Genomic DNA, 23,793 nt, shown 5'->3' on the forward strand with positions numbered 1-23,793 from the left:
CACCCCAACATTGCAGAGCGCTCAATACCCAATCCCATTTAACAGTACTTGCGTGTAGGGGGGTGAGAAGTCTGTGGAGTACTGTAGTCTACCCCCTCCTTGAAGACCAATTATCAACAGTCTCGCCGCGGCTTCACAGTAAGTCCCATTGCCGTGGACCCTGGTGTGCCCCCAGCCAGAGGAAGATGGCCATGTAAGCCGGTTATCAACTGCCAACGTGTTCGTTACTCATTTGTGGGCAAACCTCAGGTACGTCATTAAAGTTCGGTGAAGTCCATTTGTGCCACACCTCTGTTTTCATTCTTCAGCCTCCGACCGTTGCGTACTATCTTCCTCTTGCTCCTGTCTGCGATCCTTGGGGTCTTCTTCCATCCTCCACTGTTGCTGGTGTGTCTCCGAACGTCTGGACCCCTCCATTCGCCGCCACCCCTCGAGCCAGTCATGGGCCTCCTCCGGCGTGTAAAAAAAAACAGGTCTTTCCATCCGCCACCACTCGCAACTTCGCAGTAAATAGCATGGAGTAAGGTAATTCTCTACGCCAAAGTTCTTTTTTAACCTCAAGGAAGCTCCTGCGTCGTTTAGTAACCGCAGCTGTGTAGTCCTGAAAAAAGGATACCACTGAGTTTTGAATGCGAATCGGCGGGGCCACTCTTGCTGTCTGCAGTATCGTATCCGTGTCGCGGAAATTAAAAATCCGGGCCAGGACAGTTCTGGGTGGTGCCCCAGGCTTGGGCCTACCACCCGGTACCCTGTGTGCCCTTTCCACTGAGAAGAAGTTGGAGAGACCTCTAGGCTGGAGTCTAGTCTTTATGATATCCTCGACATAAAGGTCTACGGCCGGACCCCCTTCACTTTCGGGAATGCCCGTGATTCAAACGTTATTGTGGCGAGAGCACCCTTCCTGGTCATCCAGCTTCGCTGCCAATGTTCTATTTTCAGCTTCCAAGTGGCTGACTTTTTGAAGCAGTGCGGCAGTGTCAGACAGGGTTTTTGTTACTTGCTCCACCTCTGTGACCCTTGCAGTCATCTTTTGAATGTCCGCCCGTAGGAAGGACACATCAGCAGAAATGGTGCCCACCGTCGACTGAAAATTAGCGAGCGCAGCCATAATATCATCCAGCGCCACTTTACTTGCCCCTTCTCCTTCCGGGGCCTAGTCCGGCGTTTCTTTGCGGTCCGGCAGAGCCAGAAAGTCTCTGGCATACGCATACTTGTCCAGTTTGCCCTGGGAGGTCGTGCGTGGGCCTCTGCCCCCCCATTCTTGTCAGACGAACCTAGCGCCGGTCGGTAGTCACCGCCGCGGGATCTCTCACCACACGCGGCCTGTCGGTTTTCCTGCCGCGCCACCAGCTGATAGGCACCGGACCAGTAATGCCCGCACCGCCAAGGTGTGCGCGTTTTCCAGGGGCACCCCGTTAGGCCGAGTAGCCAGTTGGGCTGTGTTCAGATGAGGCTGCAGCCAGGGGAACACTGTTCATAGAATCATGCTTGTTATGGGTGCTGGGAGCAGGGTCAACAGGATCTCCCTGGGGCCATCGCTCTTCTATTTACTCCTGCTGTTTGTTGCTCAGTGCTGCCCCAGGCCTGAAGGCACGCCCCAGGGACCATATGGAAAATGTGCGGCGTCAGAAGAAAAGACCCCCGCCACGAGGCCATAGTGATCTGGAGCCTTGGTCCCTGGAGTGGAGCGTGAACTGATGGGACGTATTATTTACGGAGGCCTGGGCCCCTGCTGGGCTCCCCCCTTCACAAAAGCAGACAACGCTGTCACTTCCTCACGTGCCGCTCCTCCCTCCAGCAGTTTCTGTCTGAGGTCGGGCCCCGCGCACCTCCAGGCGGGCGCCGACTCACCTCCGGTCCTGATCGCAGCGAGACAGCTTAACCATCCCCCCGTGTTCGTCTCGGGGCGTGCCGTTTTCTATTTCGGGCAGGAGCCAGCACCGCGGACGTCCCTCCGTTCTCCGGTGCCAAAACTGGGGGGGGGGCGGGATGATCATTGGCCGGCGCCCGACAGCGCCACGCGGCCCCCACTCACCGCCACTTGGGCACTTTATTCACTGTAAATTGATGTCACTTGCGTCGTTCTGCCTACTGAATAATCAGACAGCCCTTTTATGCAATTTTGATTATATGCATTGTTTTGCTGAAAAGAAAAGTAAAACGTTTTTTGATACGGCCAAAAATTGTTTTTGTTTATGTGTTCCATGTGCATCAAAAACTCATTGGCATTACAAATGTTTTGAACTGTAAAGAAATGTTCTTACACGACCGAACCAATTGTTGTTTATGATACATCCGCATGGAGGCGGGCTGAGGCAGCTGCCATTGCAACATTTCCCAGGGGTGCTGCGGTGCGCTGTCTACAAGACAACAAAGAATTGCCAATGCTGATATTGCATCAAACATTAATTCACTGGTGCATAGAAATGAAGCCTATGACAACCTTATTCTATGATTGACTTATTTCAAATTTATTTCAACATTCTTTTATCTTTTTAATTCAAAGCGATTACTTTTTGAATATACATCAGAACTTTATAGAAAAGTGACAATGAAAAACATTTTCAATACAACCAATCAGACCATTAAATACAAACTGACCACACTCTCTTCAACATTCCTTCATACTACTCGCAAACCCCATTCGAAAACATTTATAACCCACACTGAACACCAGACATACACCACAACCTCAACCTGGCTCAATACATCTATTAAATCAATTTGAAAAGCCAGGGGTAACAACCAAACACCACAAAAAAGTTTACACAGTAGTCTTTCAAGTGCACTACTATACTGAAAACACAACCCTTTAGAATTTACATCCAATTTACAGTGCACGAAAGCAACAAAATTAAGCACAAGTTTGTTTGGCACAAAAAACGCAAGGTCGACGCGTTTCAAAGCCACTTCTTAAGGGGTTCTCTTCAGGACCAAAATAGCTCTTATATCATGTAACTCAAGCCACCGTTCAATACAGGTGTATCTATGAATGGGGTATAATGATCGAAGAGTGTCAGTATTACGATTTTCAGAAGCCAATTAGCAGACAACCCTCGCAAAGGAGCTTTAGCACTTGTCATGTTCCATGGCGTTTTTTATCAAAACTTCCGTTCAACGGGGAGGGTAGCTCCGGAGTGAATTTTCGTCGCCTGCTGCCTCTGGAAACTGGCAGCCTTCTTTTTCCAGTCCAGCTTTACCGTTGCGCTTGCTTCGTATGCTCGAAGCCCTGCTAAAGAAATGTTCTTACCCAACAGAACCAATTGTTGTTTATGATACATCCGCATGGAGGCAGGCCGAGGCAGCTGCCATTACAACATTTCCCAGGGGTGCTACGGTGTGCTGTCTGGCAGCCCTGACTGTTTCCTGCCTGCCTGGTGGCGTGCATGTGGGGACAACTACTTTGGAGACCGTCGGTTCTAAAATGGAACGCTGATTCGACTGAATCCGGTCCCAGAGCTTCTCCCTCTAGTGGGCGAGCGGATTGTGCCTGGGAAGACCAGCTGCCACCTGTTATGATCGCCCTTATCAGGTGAGCCAGGGAGCTGCGGTGCCACTGCCCACCTACCTACCTTCCTTTCCCCACCTGAGTGCAGTTGCTGCTGCGAGCCCAGAGGTCGCATTGGCCTAGGCTTAACTGTGGGGTGAGGTGGACCATGCTGTATTGTGCCCCTGATCCTGGCCTGGGTCTCTTTACCACGCTTGCTTTGCGTTTTCAGTTGGGGACCTACAACTGTGAGGGACTGAGCAGTGTGTCTTGACTTCGATGAGGCTAAGACCAGAACTGCGCCTATGGGTGGGGGCACGGGGTTGGTTGGTTCGGACCTAGGCCCACCCCATTAGGGATAGTGTGGCCTCTTGCATGGCATTGCTGTCGGGCACACTGCCCTTGGGTCTTCTCGTACTGCTCTGGGTCCTCTCCATTTGCACTCGACCAAGGCGATCGGGACGGCGTGACCGGGGGCACATTCGGGCCTAGTCTTTGCCACCACCTGCAGCTTTCAGGTGATCACACGTAGCTATCCAGAGTCTGTGAACTGCGCCGGCCTCCTGTGCCTTTCCTACTCGCAGACCAGCTGCTGGTGCAATAGCCATCCAGCTGCGCTGAGAGCCCTAGCTGCCAAGAAGCAGAATGGACCCGGCTGCCAACTGCAGCCCCTGCGCGCTTTGTCGCGCCTCCTTAGCACAAGGGCACCATTTTGGCCCTGTGGGTCCTGCCTGGCTTTGTTTCCTCAGGACCAGGGAGGCCTGGTCAGAGAAGAAGCGCAAGACCTGATGGGACTAGACTGCGTTGCGAAGTGAAAGAACCAGAAAGAGGAAATCACATGGCATGAGGCCACTGCAGATATTTCAGAAGAGAAAAGAAGAGAGGAGTGGGTAATCAAACAACTTGCACACAGCAAGATAGAGGACGACTAAGAGCAAGAAAATCTGGAAGGGAGCACAGTACCTTGGCAACATTGGTGGCACTTTGAGAAGCTATCTGCCCAGGAGTCTTCGGAACACCAAGCAAACCTGGTGACAGCAGAAGTGAGCAAGCTAGACCATTTGTGCCATCACCTTTGGTGTCGCACGGGAGACTGGACGATGAGACTGCTCGAACGTCCTGAAGAAGAGGATCCAACCACTCCACACCAGACCGTGGAGACCCAGGGGCAAAGGCCTCACGGAGGCCGGTGAGAGTGGATCCCGCCACAAGAGATGAGTCTACAGCCGGTCCCAGGAAGATGAATATCTTGTGCTAGGTAGCAGGAGAAATCCTATCAGGAAACAACTACCCTCCAGGTGGAGCGAGGGACTTGAAGGTGGGACTGGTAGCGCTTCCTCCACGAACCTAGAGGGTGGCGTTGGAGTGACACGGCGAAGTACACCAAGTCCAGTGGAAGCCTGGTAAAGAGGGCCTTCTGGACATCCTGTGAGAGGGGAACAGCCTCGAGAGGGGCATCCTGGTGCGAGAGGGATGTTTGTAACTACTCTGCCATTCTGTAGCTAGAAGCACTGCTGCCTTTGTTAAGATGCAACAACCAGGACTGATTGATGAAAACGTGTCATTTACCAGATTTACCATCACTTCACCTGCACCTTCACAGAGAACTGTACATAGAGAGACTTGGGTGTCAACTTCCACGCCTTGAGTCCAAGGAGGACTAGACCCGCAGAGCAACACTGAACTGTACCACGCAGAACTGGTGATCCGGGCTGCATTCGTGCCATGGTCTTGTTTCCACAAGCAGCTGAACAGACTCAGTGGAAGTTTCTATTATTGTTTTATTCTCTCCCACAGGTTGGACTTTGTTGTTCCAGTTTGAATAAAGTTTGGGAGGGATGTTGTGACCTGCTGGTCACTGTTCTAGCTGTTATATCACCAGCCACTCCCAGAGGGCCGGCTTACTCCCCACCCCACCCCACACCCATTTAACCTAGGCGTCACAGGACATGTGACCCTGATTATAAAAGGGGCCAGGCGCATGTTCCTACCTTGGCCAACCGGCTAACTGTGTCTGTGTCCTTACTACATCAGACATGCCAACCCTTCCGATTCAGGCGGGTGACTACCGATTTCAAGGCTAGTCTCCCGCCTCCCGATTCAAGCATCTAGAAACCCGATTCCTCGGGGGTTTCAGCTGACAGGGCTTGGTATTGTGTAACTTGCTAACTCTTCCAGCAATAGTCAGAGTGGCGATGCAGGGGCTCTAGAAGGAGTGAAAAACCAACAAAGCCTCATTAACAAACGAATGGTCTTTTAAAGACCTGTGAAGTACTCGGTGGGGGGCGGCTCTGTGGGTACCCGGGAAGTTGTTTCAGCCCGGGGTGCCACACACTAGGGGGTGGGGGGGGGTTGGTGTATGCACTTCCAGCAACCTGCCAGGCCAGTGCACAACACTTTCATCACCCCCTCTCTGCCTGCCATTGCGCTCCATGCTTCTGAAAAGTAAGACAAAAACGTGCATTTGCGTTTCAAATGTCCGATCCTGCAGCAGCACACTTCAAAGGCCCATACATGACAGTAACCCAATTCAAGACCCCATTCTCCCGATTTTTTCTAAAAAATCTCCCACTTTTCTCTTCTGAAATGTTGGCATGTATGCTACATATGCATGGGGGCCTTAAATGATTTTTCCCAGAATCACGGGATGTTGAGCCTACACCAATACTCGAACCTGGATTCCCAGCTCCAAAATCGGCAAGAGACAGCGAAATTAAAGCAATTTTGTCTTTAAAAATAGGAAGTCTTTCTCCTGAAGTTACAACGATAGCTAGCATTTAAGACTCTGTGGGAAATACATTATTACGGTTTAACAGCGAGGTATCCCTAACATAAAAAATATATTAAGTGAGAAAGAGAAGGGCTTAATGCCAAGTGATAGAAGGGAGGGTTCCTAGCAGTTAAGAGGTTAATTTTCGTCATTTCGCACGATAAATCCGTCTTATCTCCAGCTCATATTTCCCTCCTTGTCCATTCACCGACTAAACCAAACGCTGGGTTTCTAGCAGGTATTGTCACACCCTGTCCTATTGGCTAATCCCTTCTAATATTTGAGCTCCATCCGTTACATTCCGTCTCCTTCTCTTTCACCAGATTCGTATTTGACATCTCTAATTCCATTGGCTGCTTGATTGAAGTCGCGTTTAATTGGTTGAGTGATAGTCGTTGACACGGTCACATTGGCTGCGGTCGACATACTGCTTTTTCCCCCCCCACCTCGTTCCTTGTTCTTGGTGTGTGCGCTCTGGCGAATGATGGCGGCGGGTTCGGAATTCGGGAACGGGCTGCACGGGTCTGGGTCGGCTGATGAGTCGCTGTTGCTGGAGGAGGGTTCAGGACCCATGGGCGACGATGAGCATCGGGGGGTGCATCGAAGGGGTGGCCGAGGAGTTCCCGCACCCAACACCCCTGGCCTGGAAGAGCTGGAGGAGGAGGAGCTGGAGGAAGAGGAGCTGGGCGGGCCGACAATCGAGGACCCGGTGAGACCCGGGAGAAGGAATCTCGAGGATTCCATGAGGGATTGCGGTCTAAAAGGGACACGAATTTGAAATGGAAGGGAAGTTGCGAACCCCGCCTATTCTTGGGATGGGAAAGCCTTACCTTAAGAGGTCGCCGAGATACCAAGGGTGGGCGGAAAGGGAATTGGAACTCGTACCTTTTTTAGGTCTCGCCTGACCCAGCGCATGCGCTGGTCTGGCGAGACTTTTAGTATGGGCTTCAAAAAATGCTGCCGTGGCCGGCCTACAGCTTGTGTGCGTGGGCGCGCGCTTAAGAGCAGAGGTTCCATATGGCTTTCCTCGTCATGCTCATTAAGAGCATCGCTCGCCGCGCTTTATCGCGATCACTTTTGCGGCCAATGCTTGTTCCCTTTTGCTCTTCCTCCATTTATAGACCCTCTTCCTTTGTGCTGCTATGTATCCATTTACCTCTGGTTCTCAAACCCTTTTTTCTCACTCTTCTTTACTCCAACTTTTTATCTTCTTTGCCCCCGCCCCATAATCTATTTTTCTCTACGAGTCCTTGTATCCCCGTTTCTGTCCCCTAGCCTGTCTTCTTTATCTCTACTCCTGCTTTTCTCCGGTACTGTTCCCATCCCCTCAACACATTGTTCTCCCTTTCCTCTTCTCCCGCCCTTTTATTCGCTTACCAGAGTTTCTCTTCCTTTTTCTCATTCCTTCTTCTTTCCATTGTTTTCCTTCTTACTCTCGCTCCTACTTCCGCCATCATCCTTCCCGTCTGCACCATCTCTCTATCTTTTTCTCTCTCCTGTCACTTCTTTTCCAGTTTATTACCCTCTATCGTGCACTTCTTTCTTCCCTCCATCTCTCCCCCCCCCCCCCCCCCCCCCCCCCCCAATACACCTAAACGGGGACCAGTCCGGAAACGTTCTGTTCCTCACAGTCTGTGCACGTGCCCTGTAATCACGGCAGACTCAGATGTCACCCTGGAGATAGGATGATTAGCCGCCGGCAGCAGCAGGTACTGCAATTACAGGCTTTAGGGGAAAGTCTGCATCTTAAGGCGACAGGCTGACCGCCTGCAGGGGGTTTGGAAGGTGCGAGGGACGCTGGGAGTATATATCGAGTTATATAAATAGCGCTTTAAGCGACAGGTTAGTGTTCTTCCGCACAGCATCAGCGCCTTCCTTACAATACAGAGACTATATTTTGCAAATAGCGCTGCTGCGAGGCGCTTTGGATTACGTTGATCATATCGGGTGACGCTCTGAGGGTGCTGGGGGCTAAATTGCCATGATTGCGCCAGTTGCTCTCAATCCTTTCCAGTCAGAGCCTCACACTAGTGCCCTCTCCAAGCTTTTCACATGTCCCACGGTCCCCAAGAGCCTCATCCTAGCCACGTGACCCCAAGCTGTAACCTCACACAGGCTGCCCAGTGCATATCTTCTGTGTCCAAGATTCCCCACACTATATTGGCCCCACTTAATGACGTAGTATGCCCCAGACTATGCATGTGGCATCGGGGCTTCATCCTGTCCATACTCCACAAACCCCCCTCACTGACTGTGTGTCCCAAGCCCCTCTTTAATTGGCTATATACCCAAAGGTTCTCACGACCCCAATGTGCCACAAGCTCTTCACCTGTCCACGTGCCCAAAGTTTGTCACAATGTAAAAACGTGTCCCATATTCCTCGCAGTTTGTGTGCCCAAAGCAGGGCTCAAAGGAGGCGTGGGAGAATGGGGGTTCCTATGCAGGGTTGGCTTGGGAACAAAAAACGGCCCGGGCACACCAAAAAAAGCATTGGCATAGCCAATAGGTCTCGCCTTTGGGACCTTATAAGTGTTTAGCCATGCAACAGTTGATGTTGTTGCAGGAAGGATATTGTGCAGTATAACTAAATACTTATAAGTCCCCAAAGGCGAGACCTATTGGCTATGCCAATGCTTGGTTTTTAGGTCTCGCCTTGCTATCGCGTAAGCGATCGCAAAGCGAGACTATAGAAAACGGGTAAGAAAAGTGCTCCCAAAAAGCGGATTGCATGGCTAGCACGCGCACAATCACGCGCATCGTGCATCCATGCAATTCGCTTTTTAGGAGCACTTCAAAGGGACCGCTCCCCCGCCCCCAAGCGCGCGCCACGCCCCGCCGAGCTTGTCTTCTTTTTTTTAACTTAAAGCGGGAGGTGCGCGTGCGGCCAATGCTTGTTTTTGTTGTTGTTAACACCAGCCTTCCCAGGCTCTTCCTCCTCCTCCTCCTCCTCCCCCCCACTCCTAAGGTTCAGCTGCCTCCTTCCGGGCTCAACCTCAAGCTGCGCAGGAAGATTAATCCTTTTAGGCGGCTACTTTTTCTGCACCAACTCGGACTGTGCTTTAGTAGAAGTTGAACCTTTTCAGGGCGGCGTTACACAGCAGGGTTAATGCGAGTGCCTTAGCGGATCTAGCGCCTGGTGCTTCTTTTAAACACTGAGTTACATGTCTCTAAAGTAACTGAAGTGTTTTTGTGTAAAGAATGGATGTAGAGATTATATACTGCGTGCTCCCGCCCCATGAGAAAGGAAACACGGGGGCTGGGTGACAGTAGGGTGAGGGGTGTCTTTCAGTTCTGGAGTGCACTATCGCACACAATTGGGTCCGAAGACTCGACTTGCGCAGGAGCACACCACAACAATAGATTTACATACAGCACGTCATGCGGCACGTTGTGGTTTCTAGGCGTTGTAAATGACAGTTGTATGTCTTCAAACCCTTCAGTGTTCTGCTTCCCTTACAAAAAAGTAAGTTTCACGGAGATAATAATGACACAGAAGAAACCGCATTATGCAGAGCACTAACAAAAATAAAATAATATATTTTATAACGCAAGGAAGTGAAACCCTGGGGGGGTGAGAGGATGTGGCTTAACGGACAAGGCGGCCGACCTTGAATCTGAGAAACCAGGTTCGAGTTTGGCAAAATGCTCACAAATCCTGTGATTCTGGCCAAATCACGAATCTCCCTATGCTTAGTAATGAATGTGTCCCTCTGTTATGCAACTGGTGCTCGTGTAAAGTGCTCTGATACCTTCGGTTCGAGTTCGCGCTATATAAATCTTCCGTAACGTTTCTCATACCCTGGGGGTGTGGTGTTTTTTTGTTGTTTTTAACACCAGCCCTCCCAGGCTCTTCCTCCTCCTCTCCCCACTCCGAAGGTTCAGCTGCCTCCTTCTGGGCTCAAACTCAAGCTGCGCAGGAAGATTAATCCTTTCAGGCGGCTACTTTTTCTGCACCAACTCGGACTGTGCTTTAGTAGAAGCCGCACCTTTTCAGGGCAGCGTTATACAGCAGGGTTAATGGGAGTGCCTTAGCAGATCTAGCGCCTGGGGCTTATTTTAAACACGGAGCTACATGTTTTTAAAGTGACTGAAGTGTTTTCATGTAAAGCATGGATGTAGAGATTATATACTGCGTGCTCCCGCCCCATGAGAAAGAAAACACGCGGGGCTGGGTGACAGTGGGGTGAGGGGTGTCTTTCAGCTCTGGAGTGCACTATGCACACAATATTGGGTCCCGAGACTCGACTTGCGCAGGAGCACACCACAACAATAGCTTTGCATACAGCACATCATGCGGCACGTTGTGGTTTCTAGGCGTTGTAAATGACAGTTGTATGTCTTCAAACCCTTCAGTCTTCTGCTTCCCTTACAAACAAGCATTGAAAATGCAATAGTTCTCGCCTTTGATTAAGTTAAAGCCATTTGCTTTGCTAATGGTATTGTATAGCAAAGCAAATGGCTTTAACTTAATGAAAGCCAAAACCTATTGTTTTGTTTTAAAATCCCTCTGATCTGGCTTTCCCGGGTTTGATCTGAGCCACCACGACAGCTTGCAGTAGAAGAGGCTTCCTGCACTGCATTGAGGTGTTAACACGCAGCACACTCCAGACAAAGGCCTACAAGCAGATCTTATCAAGGCCCTTTCACATTCAGGGACGCAGGGCAATTGGTTAGGAATTTACAAGCTCTAAACAAATGTCCGCTTCCTTTCATCTTGGGAGGGCGGGGTGACGCAGGGGGCAGAGGGAAGCGACGAATAGTGAAGTATGTGACTTTTACAACTTCCTCTGGGCAGGCAGCCTTCCAGCGAATTTACCCGAGAGCACTGTCCATGCGGACGAGCAGAGAAGTGGACACAAACATTACTGTATTCTGCACTGTTGAACAGTTAGACAGTAACACGCGCCTGATCTGCATAAATGCTTACTGCTGTTCTGATCAAAGCCGAATCCGAGGCAGCGAATAAGGGATTACATTGCCGCACTGAGCTATAGTCTTATTTAAATATGTTTAACTTTGCAGTACAAGCATTTGCAAAGCAATAGGTCTCGAATTTATAGGAGTTTGAGCTATTGGCATTGTAAATGACAATGCTTTTCATTTAAGTTTGGTTATTTAAAACATAAATAAAAGGCACTGTCATTTATAATGCCAATAGCTCAAACTCGTATAACTGCGAGACCTATTGCATTGCAAATGCTTGTTTTAAATATCGGGCCCTCCTGCATTGTGCCACCATGTTATGGACATTGATGCATTTGAGAACTCCAATATACCTATTGAATATTAAAACGTATTGGACCATCCACATCCTCAAAATACTTTTTATGGCTCTCCTGAGCCATAAAAGTAGCAGTGAGAAGACCAATACAGTATAATACTTCACATTTTTAAAAACAATTCCAGTATGAAGGGGTTGGGTTGGGCCCTAAACATATTTAGTCCATTCGAGGGGGTTGAGTAAGGCCCTAGACGATTTTGTTCCATCCTAAAATATACCCCTTTGCCGTGTGACATTTGTCATCTTGGGGAAGAACGTAAACTCCCAAATATTGGGGGGTAAAAGAACGTTTTAACGTTAAAGCGGCACTAAATACCATTCGGGTCTGTTGCAGTCGCCACTTTGGTCCAATAAGCTTTGATCACGTGTGCTTTTTTAATGACTAGAAAAGGGCCTAAAAGGTGAACAGGTTGGTGGCAGTCGAAGACTTCAATACAGATTAGAACATGGCCTTCTTAACTTGTTTTGTGTAAACTTCCTTTCGCGCTCCCAGTTATAGTTTGATTTGTCCCGGTAAAAAAATGTACGTGATGGACTGCCTAACTGGAACAAATGTAGCTCGACACGCCTTTTCTCTCACTCTTATGGTCTCATGGCAGTTAGGTTTGGGTATTTATTTAAATCATATTTAAATCATTTTGTGAAAGTCGAGGTCAGTAGAAGAAATCAAATGGAACTTAAGTTTTGCGTTTTCATTTTATGTATTGTCTGATAGCAGACAACGGTATATACGAAGACGTTAATGGCTATTCGTTACAAAAGGAAACCTAAAAAGCAAACAAAAGAACGGAAAATGAAGTTAGAATAATTGATAATTGGGATTCACGTAGTAATTCTAGCTTTATTTCATGGGTCCGGCTGAATCACCCAGCAGCCATCCCCCCCAAACCTGCAAACTCTGGGGCATATTAGGCAGGGCGTCATCGCCGCTTTAGCGGCACTTTTCGCCGCTAAAGCTGCGATATTTTCATCGCACTATCAGGAAGCTGTTAGCGACAGCTTCCTGGCGAAAGCGACCGGTTTGGGTGCTGCTTTGCATGTCAGCAATATTTATCGCTAATGATGTGCAAAGTAGGCGTTCCCAACTTCAAGGCAACTGAAAGCAGTTGCTAACTCACCTTCCCCCTATTACCAATGGCCGCGAAGCGATTAAATAACTTGCGCTAACCGTGATTATCGCTGCGTCCTAACGCCTTATAGAAACCTGACTTAGCCATATTTCCAATAGGAGATGGATTGTCAGGCTGAGACCACCTTGGCTTATTACCAAGGATTTCACTATTGCTGTCATTTTATCGCTGGATTTCCAGCGATAATCGGGCATTTTGCCGCTATCGCTGGATTTCTTATCGCCTTGGAGATGCGCGTTGCTGATAATGCGCTATCTCCGCGATAGCCGGCGTTAAGAAAATGAGCGCTAAGCAAGCTTTGCGATATTTATCGCAAAGCGTTGCTAACATGCCCCTCTGTTCTTTGTGAGGTTCCTCGCTCCTATGGATCTGGAAAAGCGTAGGTCTTCCCTAAGCATTACATCCGGTAGATTTGCTGAATACCAAAGTGATGCCGTGCAGCGCATTTTAAGTCACTTTGTTCAGTTCCTAAAAGTTTAATAGTTACTGCCTTTCTAGGAAAGACGTCGGGCTGTGGATGTTTTGCTTATTGCCTCCTGTTGCGGTGTCCCCGCGTCGGATAGAACAGTCCCAGTTTCCGGGTTTTTCCCTTCCCCCTCCCCTTTTCTCCCGTGTCAGCCGAGTGACCATACGAACATCTACTATAGCTGTACTGTCTGTTCCCCCACTCCCTGATCTTAAGAAATGCCCCACAACCTCCTTGATGTGTTCTCATGCTTCAGGCGAGGAAACCCCAAGACTGTTGGAAGCACGCGTAGAGTTACCAATGCTTCTCATTCCAGTCTGTTCATGGCAGAAATCACATCTTTTATAAATTGCCAAAGCTGTATTGACAGCCTGTTCCATGGCAGTTGCCTCGATAGCTGTGGCTTTACGGTCAATGCTCCCATTGTGGACCAATGTCCATCAACAAATCATCGTCACTTGGAGCCAGAGCCTGGCAGTGCAGGCTCCCTCCGATTTTCGACTTGCCTGCCACCTTAGTCCCGTATTGTTATTAAACATTAGTCTTTAAAAGTTGGTGTCTTCCTTTTTTGAGTTGAATAGAATGGATTCCGATACGTCTACGTATCCAGTGCTATATATAGTCCATAATACGTACAACTCAGTAGATAGGGTAACAAGCTTTTTAGATCGAGCTCACTAGGCAGTGCAAGTAGTCTGGTTCCAAAAAGACCTATTGTGGGCTTACAGCCTATTGATTGGCCATGGTGTCACTCATTTGTTAGCTTTTTGTTTGATGGCTTTCTTTGTCCCAACTTGCCCATATTGGTTGCCCCTGCCATGGAGCATAGTCTCTCCGCAATCTTGCTTGGCTGGTCTCTATTACTCCACTGCTCACTTTTAGAGAGTCTTTTTCCCCTTTTGGTTTAGCTTTCCATGCGTGTATGTGTTTTCCACCTTATGCATTCTCTCCCATGTGTCCACCCCTAAATGTTCTGTGTTTCTCTTGTGTACTCTCCCACACTCTGTTTTGTGCCTGTCCTTGTATGTTCTTCCCCATTCCCTGTGTTGCTGTCACTTGTGTGCTTCTCCCCTCCAGTGTTCCATGTTATTTTTAGGTTTAGTCCACTGCAAAAGCTATTGGTCTAAAAAAATAAATCCAAAGGGCTTAGAGCATGCCCATTACTTACCTCTTCTTACCATTCGTACAGCTCCCACGTCACTCGTGTTGATTTACTTACCATTAGTCAGCACCGCCTCCTGGGGCTTCTGAGTCCATGCCATGAAGCATGACATTAACCAAGTAAGTTTCCTGTGGCCAGTGCCCTTCCACTGGCCGCAGGATTCTGATGCTACTTTTTTGGTTGCTTTTGGACATTTACTCACCCTCCTCCTCCTGCTGTCTGACGTGTTGCTCCTCTCCCCCGCCAATGTTTTTTTTTTTTTTTAAACATGTTGCACAGAAGTGTTCGCTGCTATATAACTTAAATGTTGCACAGCTGCGGAACATAAAAAAACTGATGCCAATAGACTTTGCCAAGGCTTGTTTTATGTCAGCTATATTCTCCCTTGTGTGCTCCTCCTCCTTGTGATTCTCCTCCCCCACCAGCTCCTCTGCTAAGTGGTCTTTTTAGGTTGAGCCTAGAGCAGTGCATGCATTGCTTGCTCGACTTTTAGTAAGGGGGTTTTCAAAGTGCTACCCACAAGCTTTTCCTGGCCTTAAGCTTGCGTGCACGCGCACAGCCGCCATCTGCCTTTTGTTATCTTTTCCTCCGCATCGCTGGCCATTACTTTCCCGGCTGCGCACAGAGTACAACTCTCCTCACAACTTCGGAAAAGGGATGGCATTTTATCAAGTAAACAGTGATGTCGACCTGCTAACCAAGCGCAAATCGTAAACATTCTTTAATAATGGCGTGTTCTGGCTTGTCACATTGACCTATAAAAACGTGCCCACAACTCTGGTGCAGATTTTGCACGACCCGATTTAACAAACTGTTCTACTCAATTTTTACGTGCGGTTTTAAAAGCACCTTACATTTACATTGTCATTTGTTTGTGGGATTCTTCTTCGTAGATGCACTGCGGTTGATGAAGGTTATTTTAGAACGTCTTTCCTCTTGCAGAGAACGAGCCATTTTTGGAAGGACCCTGCTCTTGATTTTACACGGAGTGCATTCTCAGCTTGCGCGCCACATTAAGGATCCGCCGTCCTGAATTATACTCTTTTAGCATTTAACTGGTGCAAAGGAGCAAAAAAGGCGGCATGTATTTATTCTCTCTTGGAAATCGAACTAAGAGAATATGACATCACTGCCCCACGCATGAGAAGGCATTTTCAAACCCGCACGTTTCCTTCTAGGTTACCATCAGCTGCTCCAAAGAAGGATGTTATTGGCAGCACCTCTCCCTTTAAAGCTCGGCTGATAATGATCACTAGAAACGCTGCACGGGATCCTGCCTCGCGCAGTTTGCTCACTCAGGTATTGTTTGACACTGACAGGAGTCCTCTGTGAAATGCAACTTTTTCTCTGTCTATTGGAAGAATGCAACTATAGCTTTAGAGCGCAGATGTTTGCATTCAGTTTCTGCATATGTCCACAGCACCCCATATCTACACAGATCACTAAGTTGGATTTATTTTGCATTTTTATGCACTGCGAACATTACCCAAAGGTGTTACAGGGTATAGAATAGAACACGTTTCATTACAAGAGATACAAAGTTACAAACATCATTACAAAAAGCATAAAGTGGGGGGTAGAAACATAGGGTTATCGACTCGCTTCTAGGCGCTTCTCTGCGGAACACACACTTTTCTTTCTATATCCATTTCATAGTTACTTATATTGAATCCTGAGTCCTCCGATGTTGGCAGTTGTATAATTGGAGCAGAGTGAGGCAAAAAACATACTTCTTGGCGCTTTTCCGGGGTATGTGGAGCTATATTATTTAAGGCTCGCAATGTGTGGGCATGCCAGTGAGGGATAATGTACTGCATTGCTCAACACTTATAAGGTCCCAAAGGCAAGACCTATTGGCTATGCCAATGCTTTTTTAAAAAAAAAAATCTTCCTGCTAATTAACTTTATTTGCCAATCCAAGTAGCGTCTGTTGTCTTGGATCAGTAAATTACATGTAAGCAAATGGTGCATGCCTGCATCATCACGCATGCATGCGTCAGTGGAATGCTGCAACCACGAGCGGCGGTGGGATGATTGATCTTTTATTTAATTTTTAAGCCGATCCTAGACAGTGCGTTCGCTGCTCTACGAGGCATGCTGTATTCTTGTAGCTCCGCCCATACTTTTCATTGGCTTGTGCTATTGTTCTTTGTAAATGCTGGCTTCAGATTCGGTAATCGGCTTCTTAGTCCCTCCTTAGTTTTGCCTTGTCTTCATTTGCAACCTCGTGAGGACTGGCCTTTTTACTTCTTTTGTTACACAGTATGTCTTATTTCGCCTGTAAGCACTATTTTATTTAATGAGTTTCTCCTACTGCAGGCGCGGCATGCTGTTCTGCAACATTCAGCGCACAATGCACACTTTCACTTTCCAAGCAGCCTGGGGCAGTGGCGGCCGCTTCTTTGAAATAAAACAGGTCTGTCATTTACAAGAGTTTGAGCTATTGGCAGTGCAAATGACAATGCCTTTTATTTATGTGTTAATTATCAAAACAAATAAATAAGTAATTGTCATTTACAATGCCAATAGCATAAACTCTCGCAAATGCGAGACCTGTTGCATTCCAAAAGTATTTTTTTTTTTTTTTATGATGCTGCATAGTGTCGAGGGATGGTGGGAAAACCTTGACGCTATAGAGCACCGCCAAAGGTATTGGTAAAACAAGTGGGTCCCAAAGAAGAGATTTATTGACTTTGCCAATGCATGTTAAAATCAAATGCATGGACACTCGGAAAACAAAGTGGTAAGACTGCAGCTTCGCAAAGATCGAGGTGCACAGAAAAACTTAATTGACGGTGGTCATCAACCAAGAAAATCCGTATATTGAGGCACTGCTGGGTGGTAATTCAATGAAACATCTACTCACTTTTCTGCTACATTGTTTTCTGACAAGGACTGCAAAGTAATCATGCACTGGCACACACGAAAACTTGCCTCGCTCTAAGTCTACCCTGTCTGAAAACCGGGTTGCCTGGTCAAATGACCTAGAAATGACCTGAGGTGGACTTAAGCCGTGTATAGTGTTGGTGGTGATCTAGTAAGCTAATCCGGCCGGCCATCGTCGGCATGTTAGTGTTTTTTTTTGTTTTTCCCCTCCCCTCAGTGTTAACCACCTCCTTGGCTGCTGTGCGATTTAACCGTTTGTCAGGACACTGGTTTCTGCAGTTGTGGGGTTGTCTGAGCGTGAGGGGTAATATGTAACTAACCCCTGGTTGGAAAGTTTGTTGATGTAAGTTGACGGTTTTCCCTATTGAGGTTTTATGTGCTATACAAATGCTATGTACAAGTGCAGGTTGTGAAGGGCAGTGTAAGTAAGCTGGATTAGTTAGGAGTAAAATAACATTTGACTTTTTTAGAGCCACGGGTATTGTAATCGTCACCTCGAAAGCACGTTCGGGACCCGTTAGGTCTATCTTCTCTTGACACCCACCTCATCTTCCTCTCTTCTGCACAGGAACTTGAGGCTATAAAAGCACGTGTGCGGGAAATGGAGGAGGAAGCAGAGAAGCTGAAAGAACTGCAGAACGAGGTGGAAAAACAGATGAACATGAGCCCCCCTCCTGGGAATGGTGAGTCCTTGCGCAATTCAGGTTGTTGGAGTCTCCTGGTTCACAGCATAGTAAGTGGGAATCGCAATTCTGTCTGCACATCACCCCGGTAGTTGCTGTATCAGTTCTATTTTGTTTTGCAGCTGGTCCTATCATCATGTCTGTCGAGGAGAAAATGGAGGCTGATGCCAGGTCCATCTATGTAGGCAATGTAAGTGATTTTATTTGCTTAAGTGTGACTATTAAATGCGGGCAGGGGCTAGAGGGTTATGATTTTGAGTTTTTCTATGAATCTACATTCTCAGTTCTGCTTAAGAGGAATACAGTTAAAAGCAAGTAGCCAGTGCAGATGTTGAACCTTTGTTTGCACGGTGCCCACTATAAAATCTGTATCCTAGGAGTGTAGACTTTGACAAGCTCCCTCTGCACAACATTCTCTTACGTTTACAGAGCATTCCGAAACATGTGTATCCCGAAACATGTGTATCCCAAAAATGAAAACTACCTGCATCTTTTCTTGTCTCGAGGTTTCTCTTCCTCCCCTTAAATTTTGAAACTTACAAATATGGTTGGTTGGTTGTGAATGCCAACCTGGGTTATTTTTTATTTTACTGGCCGAAGGTGGAACATAAAGAATTGTTTTGCTTTGTATGAGCCACCACACTCCCCTTTCTTGGTTTCAACTCTTTTCTAGAAGATTGTTTCTGAAATTCCCATCGAAAATGTAGCATTAGACTTTCTTTTCCACGGCTTTAGGTAGAAGACAAAACCCTATACATTATAAAAAGCTTTTCTGCTGTTTTTTTAAATGGTGAGAGTGCAGTAAATGCCTAATTATGTTTCTAAATTACGCAGCAACAGTGCTGTATGATCTAGTGGAGCTTTTGCTTGGAGGTGTCTAACAGCCCTTTTTAGGTCGAGGACTACCGGTCTGCCGAAAGGCAGAACCGGAAGTCGGAGATTTAATGACTTGGAGAAGAGGGGCTTGAACCCGCCCCTCTTCTCCCCTGTTCTCCATTGGCTGGCCTCTTGAATGCTGGCCAGCCATTGGAGAAGAGGTCAGTCATTCCAAACAGGCCCCGTCCTTTTCGGATCGGGGGGCGTGTTTTTTGCAAGAAGTCTCAAGGAGGAGACAACAGCAAAACACGCCCCCGAATCCGAAAAGGACGCTGCCTTTCTCCGAGGCATTTCTGCTCTGCCTCGGAGAAAGGCGGTGGTGTGCCTTTTGCTCTGCCTTGGGTTCTCATAGTACAACTCGTAACAGCCCCACCCCCAGACTTCCAGATGTCGCTTGCATTGGTAACTACGGTGGTGGGCAAAGCCAGGCCTTGTCACTGGCTGGACGTGTATTGTCTGTCTGGTAGCGTTCTAACTCTCTAGACCCCACGCCATCTCCCTGAATTAACCGTGGACTGATCGACTTCGCTTGTAAGTGCTGAAATGGTATACTAGAGCAGAATTTTGAGCGCAACAGTACGGTTACGCCGCGGGGCACCAGTGGCACCAGACTGGTTCTCTGAGACAGAGCTCAAAAGTCCCCAACATGATACATCCGTAGTTAGTCCGGAACTGCGTCAAAGAAAGCACTCCCAGCTCCGTCCACAGAACCGTCAATGAGTTCTGGTTCCAGATGGCGCGTGGGACCTGCACTTTGCACCTCCTTCGAATTTCACTTCCAGCTGGTCCGATGAAAGTTATCCAGGCTTGGAGACGCGCGTAATTTATGTCACCAGAGAGTTAACACGGGACTCGGGAGCTGAACACGGACGGTGCTCCCCGGTCTCGGTGATTGGCTGCAGGAGGCGCCGCCGGTGGTTGGCTGCTGCACTGTAACTAAGAGCCCTAGGAGGGAGACTGTTAGATGCAGACAGGAGCGAAATGAGAGAAAAAAAATACTCCCTCCCTGAACGTCAAAGCTATTCATAGTGCTGCTGCTGCCAAACGATCATTAAATAGTAAATAGTAAAACGAGCAGGGAGGATTAAATCCATGCAGTGCGACAAAATCGCACTGCATACGTGTCCATTTCGGCATATTAAAAAAAATAGGCGCTGGATAGAATCTTTATCATAAGAAAAGCACGGGAACTGCGCAACCCAGCCGCAGAGTATTTAAAGGGACAGTAACCGCACTGTGCTCCAAGGACAGCAACGCCGGAAATACACCTCTGACAATCAGTGCCATTAAAGGGACAGTAAGGGCTTTAAGTGGGCCGGGTCCTGCCGGTGCTAAAAAGCAGGTGATGAGAGGAGTCACTATCGAACTCTCCTTTTTTGCCCTCATCCTCGGGGTGGGAAAAATACAACAACTCTGCAGCAGTACCACCCTTTGCTGCGTTTTTAATGTAACTTCAAGAGACTCGTTATAGCTCTCTATCACAGTCTCACTGTTTCAGAACTGAAGCTTTTTTTAATGTTATCTACCAAGGCAAAGTTGTTGCTTATTTAGCTTTTGCGCCTAACAACTGACTTGTTGTGCGTGTAATGTTACTTGTTGTATTATTTATCTGGATGCGATGACAGAAGCAGCAAATTTACCTGTCCGGCGGCACACCATGCTAAACTCTCCAGAAGCAGTCAAGGGATTCAAAGCAGCACAGGCCAATTGATCACTCAAGTATATATCACAACAAGCATTTACAATGCAATGGTCTCGGCATTGGTAAAGTTGGAGCTATTGGCATTGCTCATGACATTATTTTTGTTTGTTTTTGTTTTTAAAACATTTAAAGAAACGGCATTGTCATGAGCAATGCCAATAGCTCTAACTTTAACAATGCCGAGACCGTTGCATTGTAAATGCTTGTTGTTGCAATAGCAGGAACTCTTTCCAGAGATAATGCCTCTGTGTATGGTTTGGTATATTGTAGATACCTTTGACAGGATTTCTAGTTTGGAGCTGCGTTCACTTTGTTACTGGAGAACATGCAATTTTACATAAGTAAGCATGGTCTACTTAATGCTAAATAATGAAAATCTAACCCACACGTTTGCGTTTTTGACTCATGCTCCTCCTGAACTCTTTCTGGTTTACTCCATTCATAGGAGCAGTTGGCTGAGAGTATTATTTACTTGGCCGAAGTGTTTTTTTCTTTGGTGGCTACAGGTATCACTCTAAAGTAAGCAAAAGACTGATGGATGGAATGCTTGAATTAATCTCAGCACCTGGTTATTACTTAAGCAGTATCCCAATCCATTGAAATTTTGCACACCATGTCACCTCCGTTTGAAACCAGCTATATGCAAGTCAGTCTTCACCCTCCTCCAAGCCAGGTCTTCCTGAACCAGGACACAAGCAACCCAGTACCGTTTTCACCCTAGTTATAAGTTCATCAGCCAGGTACAGCTTGGTTCCATTGACCATGTGCATGGGTCCCAGGGTCTTGCACTAAAGTATGCATAGAAACTGATGGGCTAGAATGCTCAAATTAATCACAGCCACTGGTAATTACCCGGGCTGCATCCCAATCCATTGTTACTTTGCACACCAGGTCACCTCAGTTTGGACCTAGCTTTAGTGTGTCACCCCCAACGGGTTCAGCAGCAGAATATTCCAAACTGTCTGAAGGTGTCTGTGATTTGATCTCCGTTCTCTCAAACGGACATCCTTCATTTTTCCTGAACACACTTAGCATTCCAAACATCAATAGTCTGTTTTGTTGTAGGTAACTTGCCTCAGCAAATTTTTTGACTTGTTTGGGCTTGGAGGCAGTTGGTGGCGGGCCTGTGGCGCAACATGCGTGGATGCAGCTTGTGGGCCAAGAGTGGTTGTGTGGTAATATTTTCCTGATTAGATGGTAATGTTAGATATTTTTTCCCCTGGTTTTGAGAGTGGGATGCTGTAATTGAACTGCTGTAAATGAATGTCTTTTGTAAAAGTCTAACCGCTTTCACACCATAAATATCTGTTCCTCTCCCCGGATCCTCTACAATTTCACTTTTCAGTTTCTTCCTCGCCTTTTATTATTTTTAACTCTTATTTGTAACCCCTCAGGTTGACTATGGCGCTACAGCAGAGGAGCTAGAAGCTCATTTCCATGGTTGTGGCTCAGTCAACAGGGTCACCATTCTCTGTGATAAATTTACTGGCCATCCAAAAGGGTGAGTGTCTCCAGTACCTCGAAACAAGGCTGGTGGGTAGGACTGATGCTCCAAACTTACGAGTGAGGCTTAGGCAATGAGCTGGGGGGGAGGTCCTGTTGTGTTGGAGCAAGGAGGCGGTTGGGGAGAGTTGACCACTCACTTGACGTATTGGGAAAAGGGATATGGCAGCGCCATAGACCTATATGATGTGGTGAAAACTGCTGCTTTTTGAAATTTACAAATGGCTATTAAGGTGCTTTTTTCTTTTTTGTATCTGAACTTTTGTGTCCTTTTTCCCCATCTCGAATACCCTGCTCCCCCACCCCTCCCCTGTTGGTTATAGGTTTGCCTACATAGAGTTCTCAGATAAGGAATCGGTAAGGACCTCCATGGCACTGGACGATTCCCTCTTCAGAGGAAGGCAGATCAAGGTAAGCGAACGCATTTGGAAAGTGGATGTCTCACTCTTGCTCCTACAAGCACAACGTGTGGATAAAATGTAATTAACTCGTATGTCCTGGCACTTGTGCTAGTCTCAGCTCCTTGTGCTGGATTCTTTACTTCACTGAGAATTTAATGAAGCTAGGATCTGGGATTTTGCTTATGTGTCATGAAAGAATATTCAGTAACCTAATCAGTGCTGTGTGAGATCACGGCAATTTCCAAACAGGTTACATGCCGATTAATTTGGGGTTAAAAGTTGTCTCTGTAACCTAAATAGTTGAGCATAAATATAAAGCTTATGCATGATTATTGTGGAGAGAGCTGCAATGCCTGGCCTCCATGAAAGTGTTAGGGAAATCAAGACCGCATCGCAAATGCAATTGTTCAAGCAAAGGCTCAATACTTCCAAAACCGGTTATGTTTTCCAGTCAGCCTAGAACTCCCTTTTCTACAGTTAATACTGCCCATCTCCCTTCTGGACCAGCCAATAGCCTGTTAGAAGAAGTTTGTATCTAACATTGCCTAGTTTAACTCTGAAAAGTTAATGTACCTCTGCCTAGATACTTTGACGTCAGAGTGCCTGTCATTCTTCTACACCAATTACCCCAATGGTTCTCGTACAAACCTCTAGTCTTCATGGTCCAAGATCAGTTGTCACAGACATCGATCCCTGCTAGCCGAACACCATCACGGCAGCCTTGCTCTATAAAGTGCGTCCTTTCTGCTGCACCATATTTGTGCCTCACTCTCGCAAGAGACTACTGGTTTGACTCTTTTAGAGAGTAGCGAGCCTTACCCTGTTTGCAGCCTTCCTTTCCTTGCAAAGTTAATTGAAAACATAGGTGTAAGGGCCCTTATTATTGAAGTTTCTAAGGGGCTTCATAATTTTTTCAGGGGTGTAGCGAAATGTAGTCTTTATTTTGAAAGTGAATGACACCCCTTTTTAGGTCTCGGCTCGAAGGCTGCGCTTGCTCAGTCTCGCTCCGAGATTTAATGACTTGGAGAAGAGGGGCTTGAACCCGCCCCTCTTCTCTCCTCTTCTCCATTGGCTGGCCTCTTAAATGCTGGCCAGCCACTGGAGAAGAGGTTTGTCTCGCAAAACAAGCCCCGTCCTTTTCGGATTCGGGGGCGTTTTTTTTCGATACTTTTCGCTGGGCGTGTTGTTCTCTCCTCCAGCCAATGGCAAGAGGAGAGAAAAAGAAAAACACGCCCCCGAAAACGCCACTGCGTTTCTCCGAGGCATTTCTGCTTCACCTCGGAGAAAGGCAGTGGTGTGCTTGTTACTTTCACCTTAGAGCTAAACAATTTGATAAGCGGTGCCTAGCTTAAACTATGGCCATTGATTTTCAACAGATAATTTGGAGGCATCCCATACCTGTGACCAGAGGAATAGTGAAATCCCTTATGCCACAAGTATCAGTAC

The 23,793-nt window shown here is 47.3% G+C and overlaps 1 protein-coding gene across 1 annotated transcript in view; it reads left to right on the top strand.

The window, feature by feature from the left end:
• Positions 1 to 6,668: 6,668 nt before the first annotated feature.
• LOC146870489 (polyadenylate-binding protein 2-B-like) overlaps positions 6,669 to 23,793 on the top strand; it is a 29,302-nt gene continuing 12,177 nt past the window's right edge. The window contains exons 1-5 of the mRNA XM_085642380.1: positions 6,669 to 6,966; positions 17,751 to 17,865; positions 17,988 to 18,055; positions 21,838 to 21,944; positions 22,270 to 22,357. Coding sequence (XP_085498506.1) covers positions 6,739 to 6,966; positions 17,751 to 17,865; positions 17,988 to 18,055; positions 21,838 to 21,944; positions 22,270 to 22,357 — 606 coding nt within the window. The 5' untranslated portion in view covers positions 6,669 to 6,738. The remainder of the gene's footprint in view (positions 6,967 to 17,750; positions 17,866 to 17,987; positions 18,056 to 21,837; positions 21,945 to 22,269; positions 22,358 to 23,793) is intronic.

Source organism: Triturus cristatus, chromosome 1_1, assembly GCF_964204655.1.
Source record: "Triturus cristatus chromosome 1_1, aTriCri1.1, whole genome shotgun sequence".
In the NCBI taxonomy this organism is placed as follows: Eukaryota; Metazoa; Chordata; class Amphibia; order Caudata; family Salamandridae; genus Triturus; species Triturus cristatus.